Below are 19,794 nucleotides of genomic sequence, written 5' to 3' on the forward strand. Positions count from 1 at the left end.
AATAGACCATAAGACAGGGACCAACAGGGCCACATCTGGCAGCTGTGGGAATTAACCAGCAGCAAGGGGCTTTGCACTCGATGCATCCTGTCTTTCGTTCCCTTCTGACACTCATTGCCTAACTTGCAGCAGTATCCTCTTTGAAAGAGAGGCCAGGCTTAGCCAGGACTGCAGTCTTGAGTCTGAGGCAGGAGCCTCCCCTCAACCTCGAGCAGGGCTGACAGCCACTTGTCACTGGCGCTGAGCCAATCGGAAATGGTGTCAATAAAGTGCAAATAATGCCTCAGTGCTTGCTGCTCTCTGAGCCCAAAATGAACCGAAGAGGTGCTCTGAGGAGAGAAGGCAGAGTGACAAGGCAGTTACACCAAGGCCTCTCCAACGGGAGACCAATCAGGACATAGCTATTCCCCGGGTGGCATCAAAATCTTCCAATTTCACACAGAAAATGAGTCCTGGCTCAAGTCTCACACACGTTCAGTTGTCCCCATTTTAGCTGAATGGATTCCTTTGACAGCTAAAATCTTAACCCTTGGAAGGCCTCTGAAGGTGTGATTCACCTCCACTGAGAACTGCACTGCAGAGAAACACATCTGCAATTCTCCAGTCATAGCAAGAACAAAGAAAGCCTCCAGGTGTGCATCTCTGCAAGACCAAGAACACATCCCAGGTGGAGAGAGTAAGCAATCCCCCTGCCTATGGGGGGCTGGGGCAACACAGCTGGAGCCTGTGCAGGTGCTTCTGGAGGTGTGGTGCTAAGAAGGTCCCAGACCCTGTCTCCTGAACAACTCTCACACCAGGACCCTCACCCTGCCCCCACACTTTGCTGCATCCACCTCTTGGCGTCAAAAAATGGGCTCAGACTTTCAACCTGCTATGCAAAGGTCAGCCTGAGCGGATGCTTGGTTACAACCACAACAATGTCCTTTGGGCTGTGGATATGTGGATGTTGGCATTTCTGGGTGGAGGGATGAGAAACGGGGCGGAAGGCCTGGTCCCTCATCCAGTTTGCAAATTCCAGTCAGGTCCACATACCTCACTTTCCCTCTAAAGTGCACTGCCAGAGGCTTTGCTTCCTATCACACACCTACTTCTGTTTCCTATCACACACCACACTGCTCCATTCTCTCTGATCTTTTAACTGTGAATTTCTGCCACTGCAAGACCATCTTAATCCAAATGGGGTCTCAGTCCTAGGAGTAGGGGCAGGTAGTACTTTGCATTTTATTTATTTATTTATTTACTTACTTATTTATTATTTATTATTATTATTTTTTTTGAGACAGAGTTTCACTCTGTTGCCTAGGCTGGAATGCAGTGGTGCGATCTCAGCTCACTGCAATCTCCACCTCCTGGGTTCTAGCAATTCTTCTGCCTCAGCCTCCCAAGTAGCTGGGACTATAGGCGTGCACCACCATGCCCGGCTAATTTTAGTATTTTTAGTAGAGACAGGGCTTCACCATATTGGCCAGGCTAGTCTTGAACTCTTGACCTTGTGATCTGCCCACCTCGGCCTCCCTAAGTGCTGGGATTACAGGTGTGAGCCACCACGCCCAGTCTATTTTATTTTATTTTTGAGATGGAGTCTCGCTCTGTCACCCAGGCTGGAGTACAATGGCATGATCTGGGCTCACTGCAACCTCTGCCTCCTGGGTTCAAGCAATTCTCCTGTCTCAGCCTCCCAAGCAGCTGGGATTACAGGCACGCACCACCACACCCAGCTAATTTTTGTATTTTTAATAGAGACGGGGTTTCTCCACGTTGGCCAGGCTGGTCTCAAACTCCTGACCTCAGGTGATCTGCCCGCCTCAGCCTCCCAGAGTGCTGGGATTACAGGTGTGAGCCACTGCACCAGACGGTATTTTGCATTTTAAACAGGGGCAGGAAGGGTAGGGAAACTGTAGACGAGGAGGGTAGGACAGAGGCACGTGGCCCATGGAAAAGTTAACCTACATTCAGAAAATCTGGCCCTGCTAGCTTGGAAAAGTCATACAAGCCACTAAAGTACAGAGGAACCATGAAGACATTATGCTAAATAAAAGAAGTCAGTCACAAAAGTACAAATATAGCAGGATTCTGCTTCTGTGAGGTCCCTATAATAATTCGTAGAGATTGGAAGTTGAAGGGTGGTCACCAGGGGCTGGGGAGGAGTCGGAAATGAAGCGTAAGTGTTTAAAGAGTACAGAGTTTCAGTTTTGCAACATGAAAAGAGTTCTGGAGACGGATGATGGTTACAGGATAATATGAATGGACTTAACCCCATTGAACCGCATGCCGAAACATGGTTAAGACAGGAAATTCTATGCTGTATATTTTACCACAATTAAGAACACATTTTTAATGGCTAAGATGGTTTTAAAAAGGTCGCAATGGATAAGTGTATTCTAAATTAGAAACAATTAGCATGTGTAACTAAACAACTTAATTGGCAGGCAAGTATCTACAAACAAACAAAACCTGTCACCAATCCACAAGCCCAAACCGCACACCTGTTCCCTTCCTGGAGGGTCATTTCCTCTCTATTCAGTCAGTTCCTGGATCTTTGGCTCCAAGCCTGAGTCTCTGCCCTCCAACCCAACCCGAACACATTTTGTTTCCTAGCCAGCCCCTCCTGAAGCTAAGGCTCAGCTGTGTCACTCAGGAGCCCTGGAGTGCCAGCCTCTGTGCCAGCCCCGCCACCCTCAATCCAAGCCCACCTGCCTTTGTCAGCACCTGACCAAAGCGGGGCCTCATTCCCCGACTTTCTTCTCAGGCTAGCCGAGAACCCACACAGACTGCCGGTGGACAAAGGAGACTGAATGTCCCTACTGACACAGTATCTTTCAAAGGCTCTTCCTCCTGCCCCAATTCAAAGGCCACATATTCTAAGACAACAGCAGGGACTGACTGGAACTTCTAAGCGAGGAGACTGCAGGGGATCTATGCGGGCCTCGCCCACACTGTTCAGGCATCAGCACTTCTCTGTGGGGCCCTGGGCCACGGCAGAAGTGGAAACAGCAAGGTTAGGGCCTTCCGCAGGCAGAAGCCATGGGGGAGTTTTGAGGCCACTGGGAAAAGGTTAATAGAGGCAGTTTCAAAGCTCTCAGGAAATGGCATCAGACAAGAGCTACTCTTCAGAGACAACAGGCCTGCCTCCATCCCGCTTACCTGGTTACAGGTGTTAATGTCCACCCCATTCCGCAGGTGATCCAAAGCTTTGTCCAAGTTACCTGATCTTGCAGCTCTCAGAAAGCTGGTAGCAGCATCGGCCTGTGAGGAAAAACAACAGGCATTGAGTGTCCTGGGTATATTAATGACTTCTCCGCCCCATTCAAGCCCCAGGCCCCTGCAGAAGCCCCTGCATCCTCTGATGTGGCACCCTGGTGCCCACAGTGACACCAGGTGTGCACAGGAGCCCTAGAGCCCATGGTTGGACTGTTCTTGGGGTGAACTGCCTTCACACCCAGGCCTCCTTTCCTGTGGTTTTTTTGTTTTTGTTTTTTTAAGAGAGTCTTACTCTGTCACCCAGGTTGCTGGAGTGCAGTGGCACAAGCACAGTTCACTGCAGCCTTGAATTCCTGGGCTCAAGAGATCCTCCCAAGTAGCTGGGACTACAGGTGTGCACCACCATGCCCAATTTTTTTTTTTTAAAACTTTTTTATAGAGACAGGGCATCACTATGTTGCTCAGGCTGGTCTCAAACTCCTGAGCTCAAGCGATCCTTCTACCTTGGTCTCCCAAAGTGTTGGGATTACAGGCCTGAGACACCGTGCCTGGTCCCCTTTTGGTATTTTTATAACCAAACGTTCTTGGTTTGGACTCAGGAAGAATCAGCCTTTAAGAGGGAGCCCATTCCAATGGCAAGCGCACAGCACAGCCTGGTGTCTCCTTGCTCTGAGGTTTCGGGGGCTCCACAGTCTTGCTGAAGAGTTTGCAATAACACAGAGGTCCCTGGCCCCAAGAGTCATGAATGCAGGCACCAAAGGAACCAAGCCTGGGCTCTTTGGAACTGTTTTGTGTTTTTGTTTTTATTTGCCTGTTTTTCCTTTTTAGAGATGGGGTCTCACTATGTTCCCCAGGCTGGTCTCGAACTCCTGGGCTTAAGCAATCCTCCTGTCCCAGCGTCTGAAAGTGCTGGGATTACCGGCATGAGCTACCATGCCTGGCCCTGTGTTTTTGTTTTTTAAGTAAACAGCACATAGCACTTAATATGTGTTAAGAACCATTATTAGCACTTTACATATACAGTCAAACCCATTTATTCAACCAACCGTGGATGGAAAATTTGCAGGAAAAGAAAATAAAAATAACAATACTAAAATAAAAAGGGATACTAACAGAAGGCCGGGTGTGGTGGCTCACGCCTGTAATGCCAGCACTTTGGGAGGCCGAAGCAGGTGGATCACGAGGTCAAGAGACCGAGACAATTCTGGCCACCATGGTGAAACCCCATCTCTACTAAAAATACAAAAATTAGCTGGGCGTGGTGATGTGCGCCTGTAGTCCCAGCTACTCAGGAGGCTGAGGCAGGAGAATCACTTGAACCTGGGAGGTGGAGGTTGCAGTGAGCCAAGATCGCGCCACTGCACTCCAGCCTGGTGACAAAACAAGACTCTGTCTCAAAAAAAAAAAAAAAAGTAATACAGAAAAGCAATGCTGTATAACAATTATTTACAAAACACTTACATTAGGTATTATAAGTAATCTAGAGATAATTTAAAGTATATATGAGGATGTGGGTAGGTTATATGCAAACACATTATCACTTTATATGAGGAACTTGAGGAATCTGTGGATTTTGGTATCTGCAGTGGGTTCTGGAACAAATCTCCCACGGATACCAAAGGATGACAATAATATATATTCACACACATGCACACGCACACATGTGCATTTTATCCTAATTTTAAATACCCAAGAGGTAAGTAGGATTGCAGAGTCCCATTTTACAGATGAGTGGGCTGAGGCACAGAGAGCAGAAGTGCCTCGTGCAGCATCCCACAGCAGGGAGGAGGCACAGCTGGGACTCAGATGCAGGCAGTGTGACTCCAAAATTCATGAGCTGAACCTCCCAGCTCTGCAGCCAGCTTGGTCTCCGCTTTAACACCGGGTGTCCCCCACCAGATTTATTGAATGAGAGTGAAGCCTTTCTGTTCCTTAGCTGGTGCTACGTTACCCACCCCATGCAGCTCAGACCCTGCCCCCAGGAACATCTGTTTGCTTTAAAGATGAGTGACAGCCAGAGAGGGTGAGAGCTGAGGACAAATAAAATAAAGTTTACTAATTGATATGGTTTGGCTGTGTTCCCACCTAAATCTCATCTTGAATTGTAGCTCCCATAATTCCCACATGTCCTGGGAGGGACCTGGTAGGAGGTACTTGAATCATGGGGGCTGGTTTTTCCCATGCTGTTCTCATGATAGTGAATAAGTCTCATGAGATCTGATAGTTTTATAAAGAAGAGATCCCCTGCACAAACTTTCTTGCCTGCTGCCATGTAAGACATGCCTTTGCTCTTCCCTCATCTTTTGCCATGATTGTGAGGCCTCCCCAGCCATGTGGAACTATCAGTCCATTAAACCTCTTTCCTTTATAAATTACCCAGTCTCAGGTACATCTTTATTAGCAGTGTGAGAACAGGCTAATACACTCACAAAGACAAATGTAATGATTAAAGTCCAGTCCTCAGGCATTGGAGCCGGTGGCCTAGACTCATAGCCACTCCACTGGGTCTAGCTGAGTGCCCTCGGGTACTTAGACATCCTCGGCTTCTATTTCCTTATCTGTAAGCTGGGGAGAGTAAAGCCTTTCTTGTCCCCTTTTCATGATGCTTAAAGGAAATAAATAGTGCTTGGTGCATAGTTGCATACAAGGCTGAGTTGAAGGCGTGAGAGTGGTCATATGACAAGCCACAAATGGGAGAAGCATGTGACGCCATTCCCACAGAGGACCCACAGTGGCTTCCTCTCCACCCAGGCACTTTGTCTCCTTCCTCTGCGTGCCCTCCTAAAAAAAAAAACATGCTGCAGTGGGCTGAATGGTGTCCCCCAAAAGATACATCCACACTCTCATCCTGGAAGCTGTGAAGGTGACCTTATTTGAAAAACAAGTCTTTGTAGATGTAATTAAGTCATGGATCTTGAGATGAGATCATCCTAGATTACCTTGGCTGGCCCTAAATTCAACGACAAATGTCCTTATAAAAGACAGAAAAGGAGAAGACACACACGCACACACGTACACATGCACACACACGGACATGCATGCACACACACAGATGAACATGCACACACAGATGCACACACACACAGATTTGCACACATACAGATGCATGCACACACATGCACACCAAGAGATGCACACATACACATACACACGCACAGACACACACACACATGCACACATACACGTGCACACAGAGACCCATGTGCACACACACACATGTGTGGACATACACATATACACATGTGCACACACATGCATGCACACACACAGAGGTGAAGCTATGTGAAGACAAAGCCAGAGACTGGAGTGTTTTTAGCCATGCACAAGGAAGCAAGGCACCTCTGGGAGGTGGAGGCTCCTGGAAGAGGACCCTGAAGCCCTGGAGGGAGTGTGACCCTGTGGAGGCCTTGATTTAGACCTCCAGCCTCCAGATGTTGAGAGAACACATCTCTGTAGTGTTAAGCCACTAAGTGTGTGGTGATTTGTTACAGCAGCCATGGGAAACTCATGCACACACTAGTGATGACCACCCTTGAACACCCTTGAACACAGAAGACTCCAAATCTACAGCCGAAGACCAAATAGAACTCTCATCCTCCTCCCCAAAGCAGCACTTCACGTCTTCACCATTGAAACAGGGAGTCCCCAGGGTGTCAGCAGTAGGGCTCTCCAGCCTTCCAGACAGGGGTCCTTCCTCCACATTCAGGTGCTGCCCCACACCACCCGCCAACCCCGCCCACAACCCCAGGCCTGCAGAAGTACCGCTTCCTCCCTCTGCCTCCCAGCCAACCTCCTCCATCCCTGCCTCACTGGTCTTCCCCAAATCCTGACTTCCTGCCAGCCCTTCCCAACCTCAGGTCCCACATGGGCCCTCTATGATGTAAGCTCAAGTTCAAGTACAAGCCCTGTGGCTGCCTGCTCATAAAGCACACTCATCTCGTTGTCCCCACGGCGGCAGGAGCCCCTTCTCACCTCCCTTGTCCTCTGTGACATTCCCATGCTCTGTCTACCTCCTGGCCTGCACATTCCTCCTCCCTGGGCCCTGAAGCTCTGTCTCCCTCTGGTTTGCTAATTCCAATCCTTCTTCTGTTCAAGGCCCCGATGGTGGCTACTTCCTGCATGAATGACACTATGCTTAGACACTCAGTATTTGCCATCTTTAAATCTAGAAACCACAAAACAGGAGCTTGGTTGTGTATTTTTTTTAATGCACTTAAAATATCTCTTTCTCTAGCTATTTAATTCAGGCAAGTCTTGTCTCCCCAGCCAAACTGTTTGCTTCTTGGGGCAGCGACCAAGTCTTCTATCTCTTTTGAATCCTCCAGAGCATTAAGTGTCTGCTAGGGCGAGGCCTCCCTTGACCTAAAGCACATGACATTCACATCCTAGGTTCCTCAGCAAGGCATCTGTGGGGCAGGAAATATTTCAGAAATGAAGATCAAACTGTTGGCTCTCTAGGCATGAGCTGGGTTTCCAGAGAAAACCCAGTCAAGGTTTAGTCTCTCAGATAAATGTCTATTTGTGCCTGCTGATTCAGAAAGTCTGTCTAGATTCAATTACTAGGAAAAACACTATATTATTCCCCAAGAATAAGAGTGTTAAAGAGACATTTCTCCCACCAATTAACTACCATTTATGGCACAATAATAGGATTCAGGCTGAAAACCTGAGAACGGGTGGATAAAAATAGACGCAATATCCGCTAATGACACTGTTTGACTGTTCAAAGCACCGAATCCAGGAAGCAAAGAAGAATATTTATGACAAACTGGCTGGGCGCGGTGGTTCCTGTAATCTCAGCACTTTGGGAGGCTGAGGTGGGTGGATCACTTGAGGCCAGGAGTTAGGCCTGGTCAACATGGTGAAACCCAATCTCTACTAAAAATACAAAAAGTAGCCGGGCGTGGTGGTGCGTGCCTGTAATCCCAGCTACTTGGGAGGGTGAGGCAGGAGAATCACTTGGACCTGGGAGGCAGAGTTTGCAGTGAGCTGAGATTGCGACACTGCACTCCAGCCGGGCAACAGAGCGCAACTCTGTCTCAAAAAAAAAAAAAAAAGTTTATGATAGACAACCACATACATAGAGGGTAAGGAAAGCCCCATCTGGACTTGACTGAGGAAGGCTAAACCGTTTCTGTCGTTGCCATAATAGAATACTAAAATTATAATACCAACCATTGGGTCAAATGTATTACCAGCATTATATCTTTTAATTCTCATCACAACCTGTGGGTAGGTATAATTATTATCCCCATTTTAGAACTGATGAAACTGAGATTTGGAGAGGTTAATAACTTGCCCAAGTTCTGCAGATAAACACTTGGGGTGATTCAATCCAGGGGTACCCCACTGAAGTCTATGCCTTTTCACTGCCCTTGACCCCAAGGGTGTTCTCAGCAATTTCAAGTCTGAAGGTGTCCAGGCAGCCCTTACAGGCGGGCGGCTGGGCAGGCCTACATGCCCATGCCAATTAAACAGTTAATCCACGGCAGAGGAAAAATGCTGGGAGGTCCCACTAGGTCTGGACTCTGTCCCTGAGCACTCTATTCAGACCAAGACAGGTCTCTAGAAAGGAACCATCTAGTTCCAGCCCTTCTTGTCACTGATGATAAAATTGAGGCCTGGGGAAGTAAAGTGACTGGCTAAGGTCACCTAGATAGTTAGCAGTGAAGTGCAGCTGCTAAAGCTTTTTCTTTCTTTCTTTCTTTTCTTTCTTTCTTTTTTTTTTTTTTTTTTTTTTTTTTGGTCTTCTACAGACGTAGAGTAGTCAGGACTCAGCAGGATCCTCAGGGCAACTGGGAGGTGAACTACAGATAATGATGCCACTCCCAGTAGCAACCACACATCACAGTTTAATTCTACAATGTATTTACTGGGGTCCTATTTCAAGACCAATATCCTGCTAGGGTAAAGAGAGAACAATAACTCAGAATAGAGGTCCTTGCTCTCTTGATCTGAACAATCAAGTGATTGTGTTATAAAGGGGTCATATGTGCATGCATGCACCCATGGATCCATTCCATGAGTATTCATTGAGAACTTCCTAAGGGCCAGGAAATATTTCAGCTACAGAGCAAATGGCCCTTGTTGGGATGTGACACTCATCTTTACCATCATGTTCTGCTAAGTCCCTACTGCCCATCTGTCTAGTCCAACTGCTCCAATTCAATGACCTGTCCTGGGTACATCCAACAAATGCAACAGGGCAGGAGGAGTGTCCAATGAATCCAACGTGTTCCATTCAAAATATTTACCTGAGCGCATACTGACCCAAAAAACAACAGCAACAAAATACAAACCTGACCAAGGCTCATCCACTCCCAGATTGGGAGGCCAGGAGGCCTGCTCATCCTATACAGAAAACTAACCCACCGTGTCCACAAACCCCGGTCACCAATGAGGCGCTGGCACCCCTGCTGTGCACCCCACCAAAGCTGTCTTCTGGTGTCTCTTCCTCTCCTCGTCTCCAGCTTCATTTTAATTTAATTCTACCTGTGTGCATGTTCGGGGATCTGCACACAGCAGACATTCTGCTGTGCCTGCATCCCTGCTGCCTAACCAATGTGATGTGCCTGAACTTCCTTTCAAAACAAAACAAGTTTACTTTCACAAAGCTCTCCCTAGGTTTTAAACATGCCACATAAATTGATTCACTCACTCCTCAGAATAATGTCACAAGGCAGGTGTTTTTTTATCTCCTCTTTATAGATGAAGTGACCAAGTCACAGAAAAGTAACTTGTCCAAAGTCACACAGCTAATATGTAGCGTGGCCAGGGTTTGAGTCTATGTAGCATCTTCTTAACTATTGTGCTATACTGCTTCCTGAGCCAATCATATCCCTTCCTTCCTTTCTTCTTTCCTTCTTTCCTTCCTTCCCTCCCTCCTTCCCTCCTTCCTTCCTTCTCTTTTTCTTTCTCTTTTTCTTTCTCTTTCTTTTTCTTTCTCTCTCTCTTTCTCTCCTTCCTTCCTTCTTTCGTTTCTTTCTTTCTTTCTTTCTCTCTCTCTCTCTTTCCTTCTTTCTTTCTTTCAAGACAGCATCTCCCTCTTTCTTTCAGAGTGTTCCCCCAGCAGTGTAATTATAGCTCACTGCAGCCTCAAAGTCCCAGGCTCAAGAGATCCTCCTGCCTCAACAGCCCCTTCCCCCGAATAGCTGGAACTACAGGCGTGCACCACCACACCTGGCTAATTTCTTTATTTTTTCTAGAGATAAGGTCTCCCTATGTTGCCCAGGCTGGTCTTGAACTCCTGGCCTCAAGCAATCTTCCCACCTCAGCCTCCCAAAATGTTGGGATTACAAGTATGCACCACTGTGCTGACCTAGTCATTTTTTAGTGCTCATAAGGGTCCTCTCCAGTTCAGCTCTGGCTGGAGAAAGCCTTCCGCCTGGGTTTGGAGGCTGTGCCCATGTCAGGAGGAAGGGAATGGAAGAGAAGGAAGGGAACAGAATTCTTCCTAGGAATTAAGTTCTCATCAGGCCTGCTCTGAAAGGGTGGTGAATCCTGGTTACCTGAGACACCCAGACTATTATTAAACTTGCACTTCCTGAGCAGATACTAATATAGCAATACATGGTGAGCGAGGGGGCTCCAGTATTCTCGGAGGGAGGGGCCGGAAACACACTGCAGAATGTCAACATGTTGTCACCCATGAGCAGGGGACGTTCGGAAACACGGGCAGGCAGACCCAGGTGAGAGAACCCCAGGGCCTCTTCACACCTTCTCTGGGGGTTGGGGTGGCCTAAGTTTTCCCTAGAACAAATCAGACTGACCTTCTCAAGATCTTTAGTACAAAATTCCTATCTAGAAAGGCGAATGGAAACTGAGCTAATACCAATTGCTGTAAACAGTGATAAGGCAATACCACTTTCCCAAGGGGTCTTGTTGGAGCAAAATGCAGTTTCTTTAACATAGCCACTGTCAGAGCTCTCAGGAAGAGATTCCAGGTCCTTTCCTGGGGGACCTGCAGCCCAGCCAGAAGACAGGCAGCAGCCCTGATGTGGAGCTGTCTGCTTGTGCGTGGGGAATCAGAGAGCTGCACTGGGGTATGAGGAAAGACAGCTGTCCCCAGCCAGCATAGCCGGGTAGCCCTGCCTTTACTCCCTTGACGATGGAGAAACAGAGGTGAACACTGGGCCCTAGTGAGTGTGTGTTTTATTATGCGTCTTTCCTTTTGCCTTCCAGAAAGGTGTGCTGTTACAGCTTTACAAACTGTCTCCAGACTCCCCAGTCTGACTACCATTGGCAAAAATAAAATGAACAAGTCAAAGGTGTCATTGAGGAAACAAGACGTCTGAGCGGGAGTGCTGGGCTCCCTCTTAATCTCTCAACCCGAACTCGGGACCTTGGGAAAATCCCTGGGGTTCCCTGTGCTGTCTGCACCCCGCCCAGGGTGGGCTGGGATGTCGCTGGGGAAGACCTGGCTGGGATGCGCTGCTTGGCCACTTGATGCTGTGCTCATCCAAGACCCCAAAACTCCACTTCCCCATTGCTAAAATGGGGATCCTGCCAGGGGGCTGCGAGGATCGAAGGGGACAGCAGCGAAGAGCTCTAGGCTTGCCAGGGCGCCCAACAGGTCTGCCTTCCGCTGCCCCATTCATTTTCTGCTACCTGGGGGCCTTCGGGCGCCTCACATTTCTGAGTTTTAGGGGCCAGACGTGCCGCAGGCCAGGGGCCCGCCCAGACCAAGGCTGTGCATCTCCCACCCTCTGCTGAATCTACGTGGCCAGGCTCTCCCCCTGGGGTGAGGGGACTCGGCCTCTGCCAGGGCCCGGCCCCCCTCGGGGCACTCCGGCGGCGGCTCCACGCTCCCGCCCGTGCGCCTCTCCCGGGCCGGCCACAGGTCCCGCTGCCTCCCAGCCCCGGCTCCAGCCCCTCCGCGGCCGCAGCCTTCAGGCCAGAGGAATTTTCCTCTGGATCCTGCTGGAAGCCTCAGCAGCAGCAGGGCAGCCCCGGCGCGCGAGCCCGCACCCGCCCGGGAAAGTTGGCGCAGGGGAGCCAGGCACGGAGCCACAGCCCGCAGGACGGACGCAGAGCCCCAGCCCCGGCCCCGGTCCCCGCGCCCCGGCCCCGGACCAGCCCCCGCGACAGCTCATGCACTCACCGCAGGGTCTGGCCCGGACCTGCCCTGTCGCGCTGCCATCGTCCGGCGCCCGCGCTGAAATCCGAGCCCGGCTCCCGCTCCCCCTCCCGGTTATCTGCTGGGCGGCGCGGGGAGCGCCAGCAAGTTACGCGGCATCTAGCTAAAAATACAGGCGCCCTCCGCTCGCCCCGGCCCGGCCCCGGCCCTGCGCTCTCCAGCCCGCCGCCCGCCGCTAATGGGATCTCTTCATTTTCTCTCCATGATTATGTCAGATGGGAAAGTTAATGCGAAGCGCTCTCCAGAGACCAGGCATCTGCTGCCAAGCCCTGCGGAGGGGGTGCGCGCGGTGGCGCGGGCGGGGGTGCAGCCCCAGCTGCAGGTGCCGGCCGGCGGGCGCGGGGCGGGCGTCCTGCCCCTGCGGAGGGGAGGCACACACGTCCAATGGAGGTGAGGAGCTCCAAGCTGCATGGCCTCCCGCCCTGCCTCCCGCCGCCCCGAATGCCCCGGTAAATGGGCCCCGGAGCCTGCTGAGACGCGGCCGGGGTGAGCTCAGCAAACTCTATTTATGCCCCATAACCGATTTGCATGTTTTGAGTTCTTCCATCGTGTCCTGAGATACCAGTTAATCAGCCTATTCCAGATTCTGCCTGAGAGCCGCCACGCGAGACGCAGCTGGGTTGCAGGAGAGCAGAGCTGTCACTCCCCGCTGCCTCCCGCACTGCTCTGACGCTGGTGGTTAACTAGCGTCACCCGAGGCTGTGTCCGTGCAGTAAGCAACCAGTGCTCTGTCCTGGGACCACCATCGCCTTTTCATGCAGTCATTTCAGGGGCAGATGTCAAAACCCATGTCTGGGGTTTTGGAGAAGACTTGGGGTGACATCATCAAGAGTAGGCTCAATTCAGAGGGATGAGGGAACCGTCAGTAAAAGCAGTGTCAGGTAACTGGGCCCCTGGCAATATGGCTTGTTCAGATCATAGGTGTTTTGTATCATGAGTCGGCTTCGTGATGGCTTCAAGTCACAGTCAAGACACAATACCAAATGCTCTTTTCCTCTCCCACTGTCCCCTGACATTGTACAGTACAGCTGTGCGTTGGTAAGGAACTAGCATGCTCAGCGCCTATTAGCTGATGGACATACTGCATTATTTCACTTAATCCTCACAGCCACCCATAAGGCAGGCAACGCTACTACAGTTGGATAAACGAATAATCTGAGCCCAGGGAGGTAATGGGTCGAGACCAAGGTCGCCACTAGTAAATGGTGGGTCCAACTGGTTCGGAGCCAAACTGATCCAAAGCCCTGCCACTAGCAGCACCAGCAAGATTCCTAACAATAGTGTGCTCAGCGCGAGGAACAGATAATGTGGGGGATGATTTTGAAGGATCATAATCCCAGCATTTTAGGAGGCTGAGGTGGGAGGATTGCTTGAGGCCAGGAGTTCAAGACCAGTTTGGGCAACATAGCGAGACCCCCTGTCTCCACACACACACACACACACACGCACGCACAAATTTAATTAGCCAGGCATGGTGGCACATGCCTGTAGTCCTGGCTACTCAGGAGGCTGTGACAGGAGGATTACCTGAGCCCAGGAGTTGGAGGCTGCAGTGAGCCATGATTGCACCACTGTTCTCCAGCCCGGGTGACAAGAGTGAGACCCTGTCTCTAAAAAAAAAAAAAAAGTTTAAAAATTAAAAAAGAAGAAAATACTATGAGAGTGTGTTACAAAGCAAACCAGGTACTCTTCAAAGCCATGCAGCAATCGGCGGGCGTCCCAAGGAAGTGGGATAATCAAAGATCAAGAGAAAAAGCCAGGGTATTGCCAAAAACAGGGACCTGAAATGTAATAATACTACTCCTCCCCATGGGTGTTAAAAAAACTGGTATTTGAAGACGACAATGTGAGAATTCTCCAGGCATAAGACCCTCCACAGCACTGGGGCTGAACTTGAGGATGGGCACCCTCTGGAAGGCAGCAGCCTGTCTGGATATAAGTGATGCAGCCCCTTCCCTCCCCAGGCACACGCTGCTAAAGCCCAGCTCACCCTCCAGGTCTCTTGCCTCACACCTCTGAAAACCACCTTCCAGATTTGCTAGAATCCTCTACACAGAGAGCTCCCATTAACAAATGATGGTTACTGGAACATCCCTGATCACAGCCCGGTGGAATATCTCAAGACATTCTAATGCACTGATCCAACATTAATATTTAGAGAGAGAGAGAAAATTCCCTGCTCAAATGAATAAATCATATGTACAATACTTTCAAAAACACGAATGCAATTGACTTTCACAACGACCTGAAAGAGATACTATTTGTTTAGCAACTATTTCTATTTGAGGATTAATTGACTCACTATGAGTTGCACATTTAACACGTACAATTTACTAAGTTTTGGCATATGTATATTCCTGAAACCAGGGCCACATAAGATAATGGGCATAATCACCTCCAAAAGTTTCCTCATGCCCCTTGGTATTCCCTGCCTCCTGCCAGCCAGTCCACATCCTTGTCAAGACTTGGTATGGTCTGCCTTAATTCAGACATCCTAATAGATGCACCACATGGCGAAGTTTTTTTTTAAAATTTTTGTAGAGAAGGGGTCTGTTGCATTTCCCCAATAACTGATAATATCAAACACCTTTTTCAGGTACTTATCTGCCATCTATATATCTTCTTTTTTTTTTCTTTTTCTTTTATTTATTTATTTATTTATTTATTTATTTATTTATGACAGAGTTTCGCTCCTGTTGCCCAGGTTGGAGTATAATGGCAAGATCCCGGCTCACTGCAAACTCCGCCTCCCAGGTTCAAGCGATTCTCTTGCCTCAGACTCCTGAGTAGCTGGGATTGCAGGCATGCGCCAACATGCCCAGCTAATTTTGAATTTTTTAGTAGAGATGGGATTTCTCCACGTTGGTCAGGCCGGTCTTGAACTCCTGACCTCAGGTGATCTGCCTGCCTAGGCCTCCCAGAGTGTTGGAATTACAGGGGCGTGAGCCATCGCGCCCGGCCTATATATCTTCTTTGGTGATACATCTGTTCAAATCTTTTGTCTATTTTTTAATTGGAAAGTTTGTTTTCTTACTGAGTTTTCAGAGTTCTATCTATACAGAATATCTGTCTTAAAGGTGAGATAAACAGTTCTTACAAGTAAAATATTCAAAGCTCAGTAGCAAAACATTTCCAGTCGCATTTTGGTACCCAGTTCTTATAATTCTTAAGCTGTGTCTTTCTTCCTATTATACAATACTGTGGGTTATATATAATCACAAAGAAAAAGATGTGATAGTCATAATGGACTAGAAGCTGAGTACAACCCACAGCACTCTGAGTGTAATGGGAAAGATGCTGAAGTATTATCAGAGGACTTAAGTTCTCAGAACTGCCAAGAATTCTTGACATTAGTCATGACCTCCTTAGGGTTGAGGCTTTGAAACTTAGACAGGCGATGAGTCAGGCAAGGCCCAAGAGGAGGAGAAAGGACACAACTACAAACATGTTGCTCAGTGAGGCCTGAGGTTAAAGGAGCTGAGATGATAATGCTAAGGGAGAGAGCCCTTGAAACATAAATTCCAGCACTGCAGCCTGAAATGCCACAGTGGAGCTAATTATATGGTACCAATTCCCAGGTGTGGTCCCTGCCACTGGGACTGAATTCTAAATGTCTCCCAGGCAGAGACAGTTTGGTTCTCATGTTCCAAATTCCCAGTCCCTCTCCCTTGCTTTCTCCACCTACTCCTCTATGTGACTGGCACAGTGCTGGGCAGTGCTAAACACAGTGATTACTGACTGGTGTTAGAAGAATGATGTCCCCACCACTTCCATGAGTCATAAGGAAACTGTAAGTCTTGGGATTCAGTTGCTATGGAAAAGATTTAGATTCCACAGAAAGAACTTTCCAGCTATAAGAGATACGTGACTTAATAGAACTCATTAGTCAGAAAGGGGTTAATCTTTGCAGGAGATCCTTCAGGATGGCAGGAAAAAAAATAACCTCAACATTTGATCTGGCATATAGACCACTCAGTAAGCTGTATGACTTGGAAGGGTCTTTTTGGGCTCTAGGGATTCAGAAAGTTAAACTATTGTTCTTTTCCCCATAACTGACTGTCCCCTCAACCTTCCCTCACAACCACACCCTTAGACCACAAATAATCATCCTGCTTCTCCATCTCCATTTTGTTCATATTCCAAGGCTGCACATTTTAATGTAGGCATTTAGTGTGCTAACATCTGCCGGTGAGATCAAAACAAACCACCAGAAAGGAATTGATGGGCTGAAGAAAAGGCTAAAGACTCTTGGCAGACACAGACCACTGTTCTAGCCTGTAGCTTCATGGAGTCTTCAGGCTTTTCCCATCTTGCTAAATATTTTACTGACTGTCTCCTTGCAGGTCTCTCTGCGGACACGCGTAATGAAACGCTGGAGGCCTCGCCTGTGGGGTTCTGTCCTCTGGGCCACAAGCAGCTATGCCAAGCGGGGATGATGTGGGAGAGAAGAAAGGGAAGAAATAGACTGTGCAGCACTTAAACCCCTAGCTTGCTCCTAGCTTGATGTGGTGGGCTGTTCTCGGTGTAGACACGGACTCTGGGACACTTGACGGGCTGCTGCTGCTGTCAGTTCCTGCAGGGATTTCATGAGCTGGAAGAACACAAGCCTGCAGCAAAGAATCCCATGCGAGTGGGATTCTTAGGCGACTCTGCCTCCCCAGGATGATTTGGGGGAACAGGTCCAGGCTGCTTCAAATGGTGGCCAGTCGGAGACTTGAGGTGGCTGCTCTCTACAGGGACATCAGAGCTGAGATCAGGGCAGCCCCAGGATTCGAGAGAAGGGTATCCTGGCAGCTCAGGCCCTGTGGCAATGACCATCCTGCTTAACCCTCCTATTCAATCAACTCAAACCCAGAACTCAATAGCAACAACACTATTTGCTTTCTGGACAGCCTCTTAAGAGACTCTAAATCAGTAGAGCTGCGCAGCTTTTGATAAAGGAAATAACTTTCCTGAGTGTTGATTTCTTCATCAGTAAAATGAAAATAGCTTCACCCATCTCTCCAATATTGGGAGGATAGTGTAAAATGCTGACCACCACTTCCAGCACACGGTAAGTGTTCCATCAATGACAGCTGACCCTCTTTTTTCCTCCTCCCCTCCATTTCTTCTCGACTAAAGCTTTTGTCAAAGGTTAACATCTCCCCCAGAGGTGTGGGGTGTCACTGATATCACCTCAACACTGGAAAATTGAGGCCTCATCACTGATTTCCCAGGGTCAAACACCCATGGCCGAAATCAGGACCCCAAGAAATCTCAAAGCTCTGCCCTGCACCCAGACCTCTTGGGCTTACAATGCACCCTTTTCAATGCCCATATTCTCTGCAGCAAAGAAACAATGTGTGGACTCAGTTGTGCCCCCACGCTCCCTGTCCGCAGCTGCCCTTGCAGTGTCCTGCAGCTGGCTGTGGCCCGCTGACCCGTTCAACTCTCCTCCTGACCCTCCTTCCATCTGTTCCATCTCCACCCACCCAAGGAGCCACCCCCGTTCCTAGAGACTCTGGGCACCACCGATAAGGGTGGGGACCAGGAACTCCACCCTTTACTGAGAAAGGCAGGCTGGTTTATCGCCACTCAGACCCAGCCAGCGACCACCCTGGGGAGTGTGTCAGCCACCAGGAGCATCGCTGTAAGGGAAATGTTATTAACTAGGAAGGAACTTTACAGAATGTTCCACACAAATGTCACATTGAATTGAATCAGAAATCCAACCTGACCCCCTCCAAACCTGGTCATTCCTTCTAAACCTTGATGGCAGTGACAAAAGAAAGGGAAAGGGGAATGGAGTCTTGGTTGTTTTTCTATTTAACTTTGTGTGGGGAGTGCCCAGTGGTCAATTAAGGTACCCTGGGCACCCAGCCTGGCTGGAGTAAGGGATGGCAAGTGCGGGGGTCTATTTAGGGAGGTGATCAGAGCCCAGATCAGGCCCCACAGAGTTGGCACCGATCTCCATCATGTTCTTTTTAAGAGGGTTGGCAGCCCTAGAGTCTATTTTTAAACCCATGAGAAAGGTACTGTGTGGATTCCAAAAAGGGCCAACATTAAACCCGAGATCCCTGGAGGAGGGAGGGAAGCGGGGAGGCACAGCTGAACCTAAGATTTTCTCTTCACACACACAGGGGTTCCCCTTATTCCTGGGATCAGATATTGACAGTCCTTCCAAAGGGATCTCTTGGGTTACAGGCCCACTCTTTGGCATGGCTTTGGTGGAATTTGACTCGTAATGAGCTTGTGAGTTGGAAAAGGTTTTGCACACTGGGTCTATTTTTCAGAATTGAGATTTTTTTTAATCCCCCACCCCCAGTGTGAAAAAATCCATGTGCTTTTTATATATCTGGCATCTCCCCCTTCTTCTTCCTATTTTCAAATCATATGCTCTGGAACCCCCGCTCCCTCCTGCATGCACTGCAGAGCCCACAGCCAAGAATTTACAACAGGAAGACCCAAAAAGTCTAAGTTCCCCATGGCCATAGTGCCCAGCTCCCCAGAAACCCAGTCACGGTGCTGGAGGAGGATGGGTAGTGGACCCAAGTGGCAAGCCTGCGGGGGACAGGATTATTTTCCCAATAGTGAGAAACAAACAGGCATCCAAACGCCACTGTTTCCCATCAAATAACCAGATGAAGCGAACAGAATGTTTTATGTACAATAACAAATTTCAGCTTCAGTATCTGTGTCTCTTTTTGGATAAGAAATGGAACCAGAATTCCTAAAGAACAAAATGCCTTGAGATTAAGCAAATGCGTCTGCTGAACAGTTCTGGGACCACCCCGGACTCCCTGGGCAGGGAAGTAGGAGATGAAGTCTCTTCTCATCTCTGCCCAACTCAGAATCCCCAAGCCTAGCACAGAAGCAGCACTCAATACATGTTTCCTAAGTGGAACACGATGCAGTTATGTGCCCCATGTCAACCAGATAGGAGCTCCCGTCAGGCATGCTCAAAACAACAGACAGAGTTTAAGCACAATGCTGGCCACACAACAGGGGCTCAATAAACGTTAGCTGGATTGGAATCCAGTCAATTCAGATTTCTAAATGAATCAGATATTCGGGGCTGGTTGACTAAACTGTTCATGCCCCCATGTGCTGTTATAGCCCCTGTAGAAACAGCCTTGGGACCACTGTCCTCTTCTAGGCAGAGAAGTTTCAGGTGCTTCCCATCCCAGGGTCAGGGCCGTGTTGCAGAAAAAAGCCTTCACACCCCAACCTGCCCTATCCGTCCTTTCCCCACAATCTCCATTAGTCCTAAATTGCCAGTCACGCCCAAGAGAGCAATTCTGTTTCTTCAGTCCCAAGGCAGCGAAGAGGACAGCTCTTCGATAGTTTACATCTTTCTGCTGAGGATGGGAAGATGTTGGGGTGTCATGTGGGTGCCTAAATAGAATTCCAAGTGCACCCACATCACCAAGAGCCCTGGCCCATGCCACAGAGCATGCCACGTTTCCCTACTGTGCAAG

General features: G+C 48.9%; 1 protein-coding gene across 14 annotated transcripts in view; it reads right to left on the reverse strand.

Annotated features, from left to right (window-relative positions):
* The window catches only part of ANK1 (ankyrin 1), a 244,111-nt gene that overhangs the window by 104,005 nt on the left and 120,312 nt on the right, over nt 1–19,794 (reverse strand). For 13 of the 14 annotated variants that reach the window (XM_073018046.1, XM_037983538.2, XM_007962305.3 and 10 more), the window contains exon 2: nt 3,145–3,246. In XM_073018046.1, the coding sequence (XP_072874147.1) occupies nt 3,145–3,246 (102 nt within the window). Of the gene's footprint in view, nt 1–3,144; nt 3,247–12,301; nt 13,003–19,794 lie in introns of those variants that run through there. The other variant, XM_073018047.1, reaches the window with a different exon arrangement.

This window comes from Chlorocebus sabaeus, chromosome 8 (assembly GCF_047675955.1).
Source record: "Chlorocebus sabaeus isolate Y175 chromosome 8, mChlSab1.0.hap1, whole genome shotgun sequence".
NCBI lineage: Eukaryota > Metazoa > Chordata > Mammalia > Primates > Cercopithecidae > Chlorocebus > Chlorocebus sabaeus.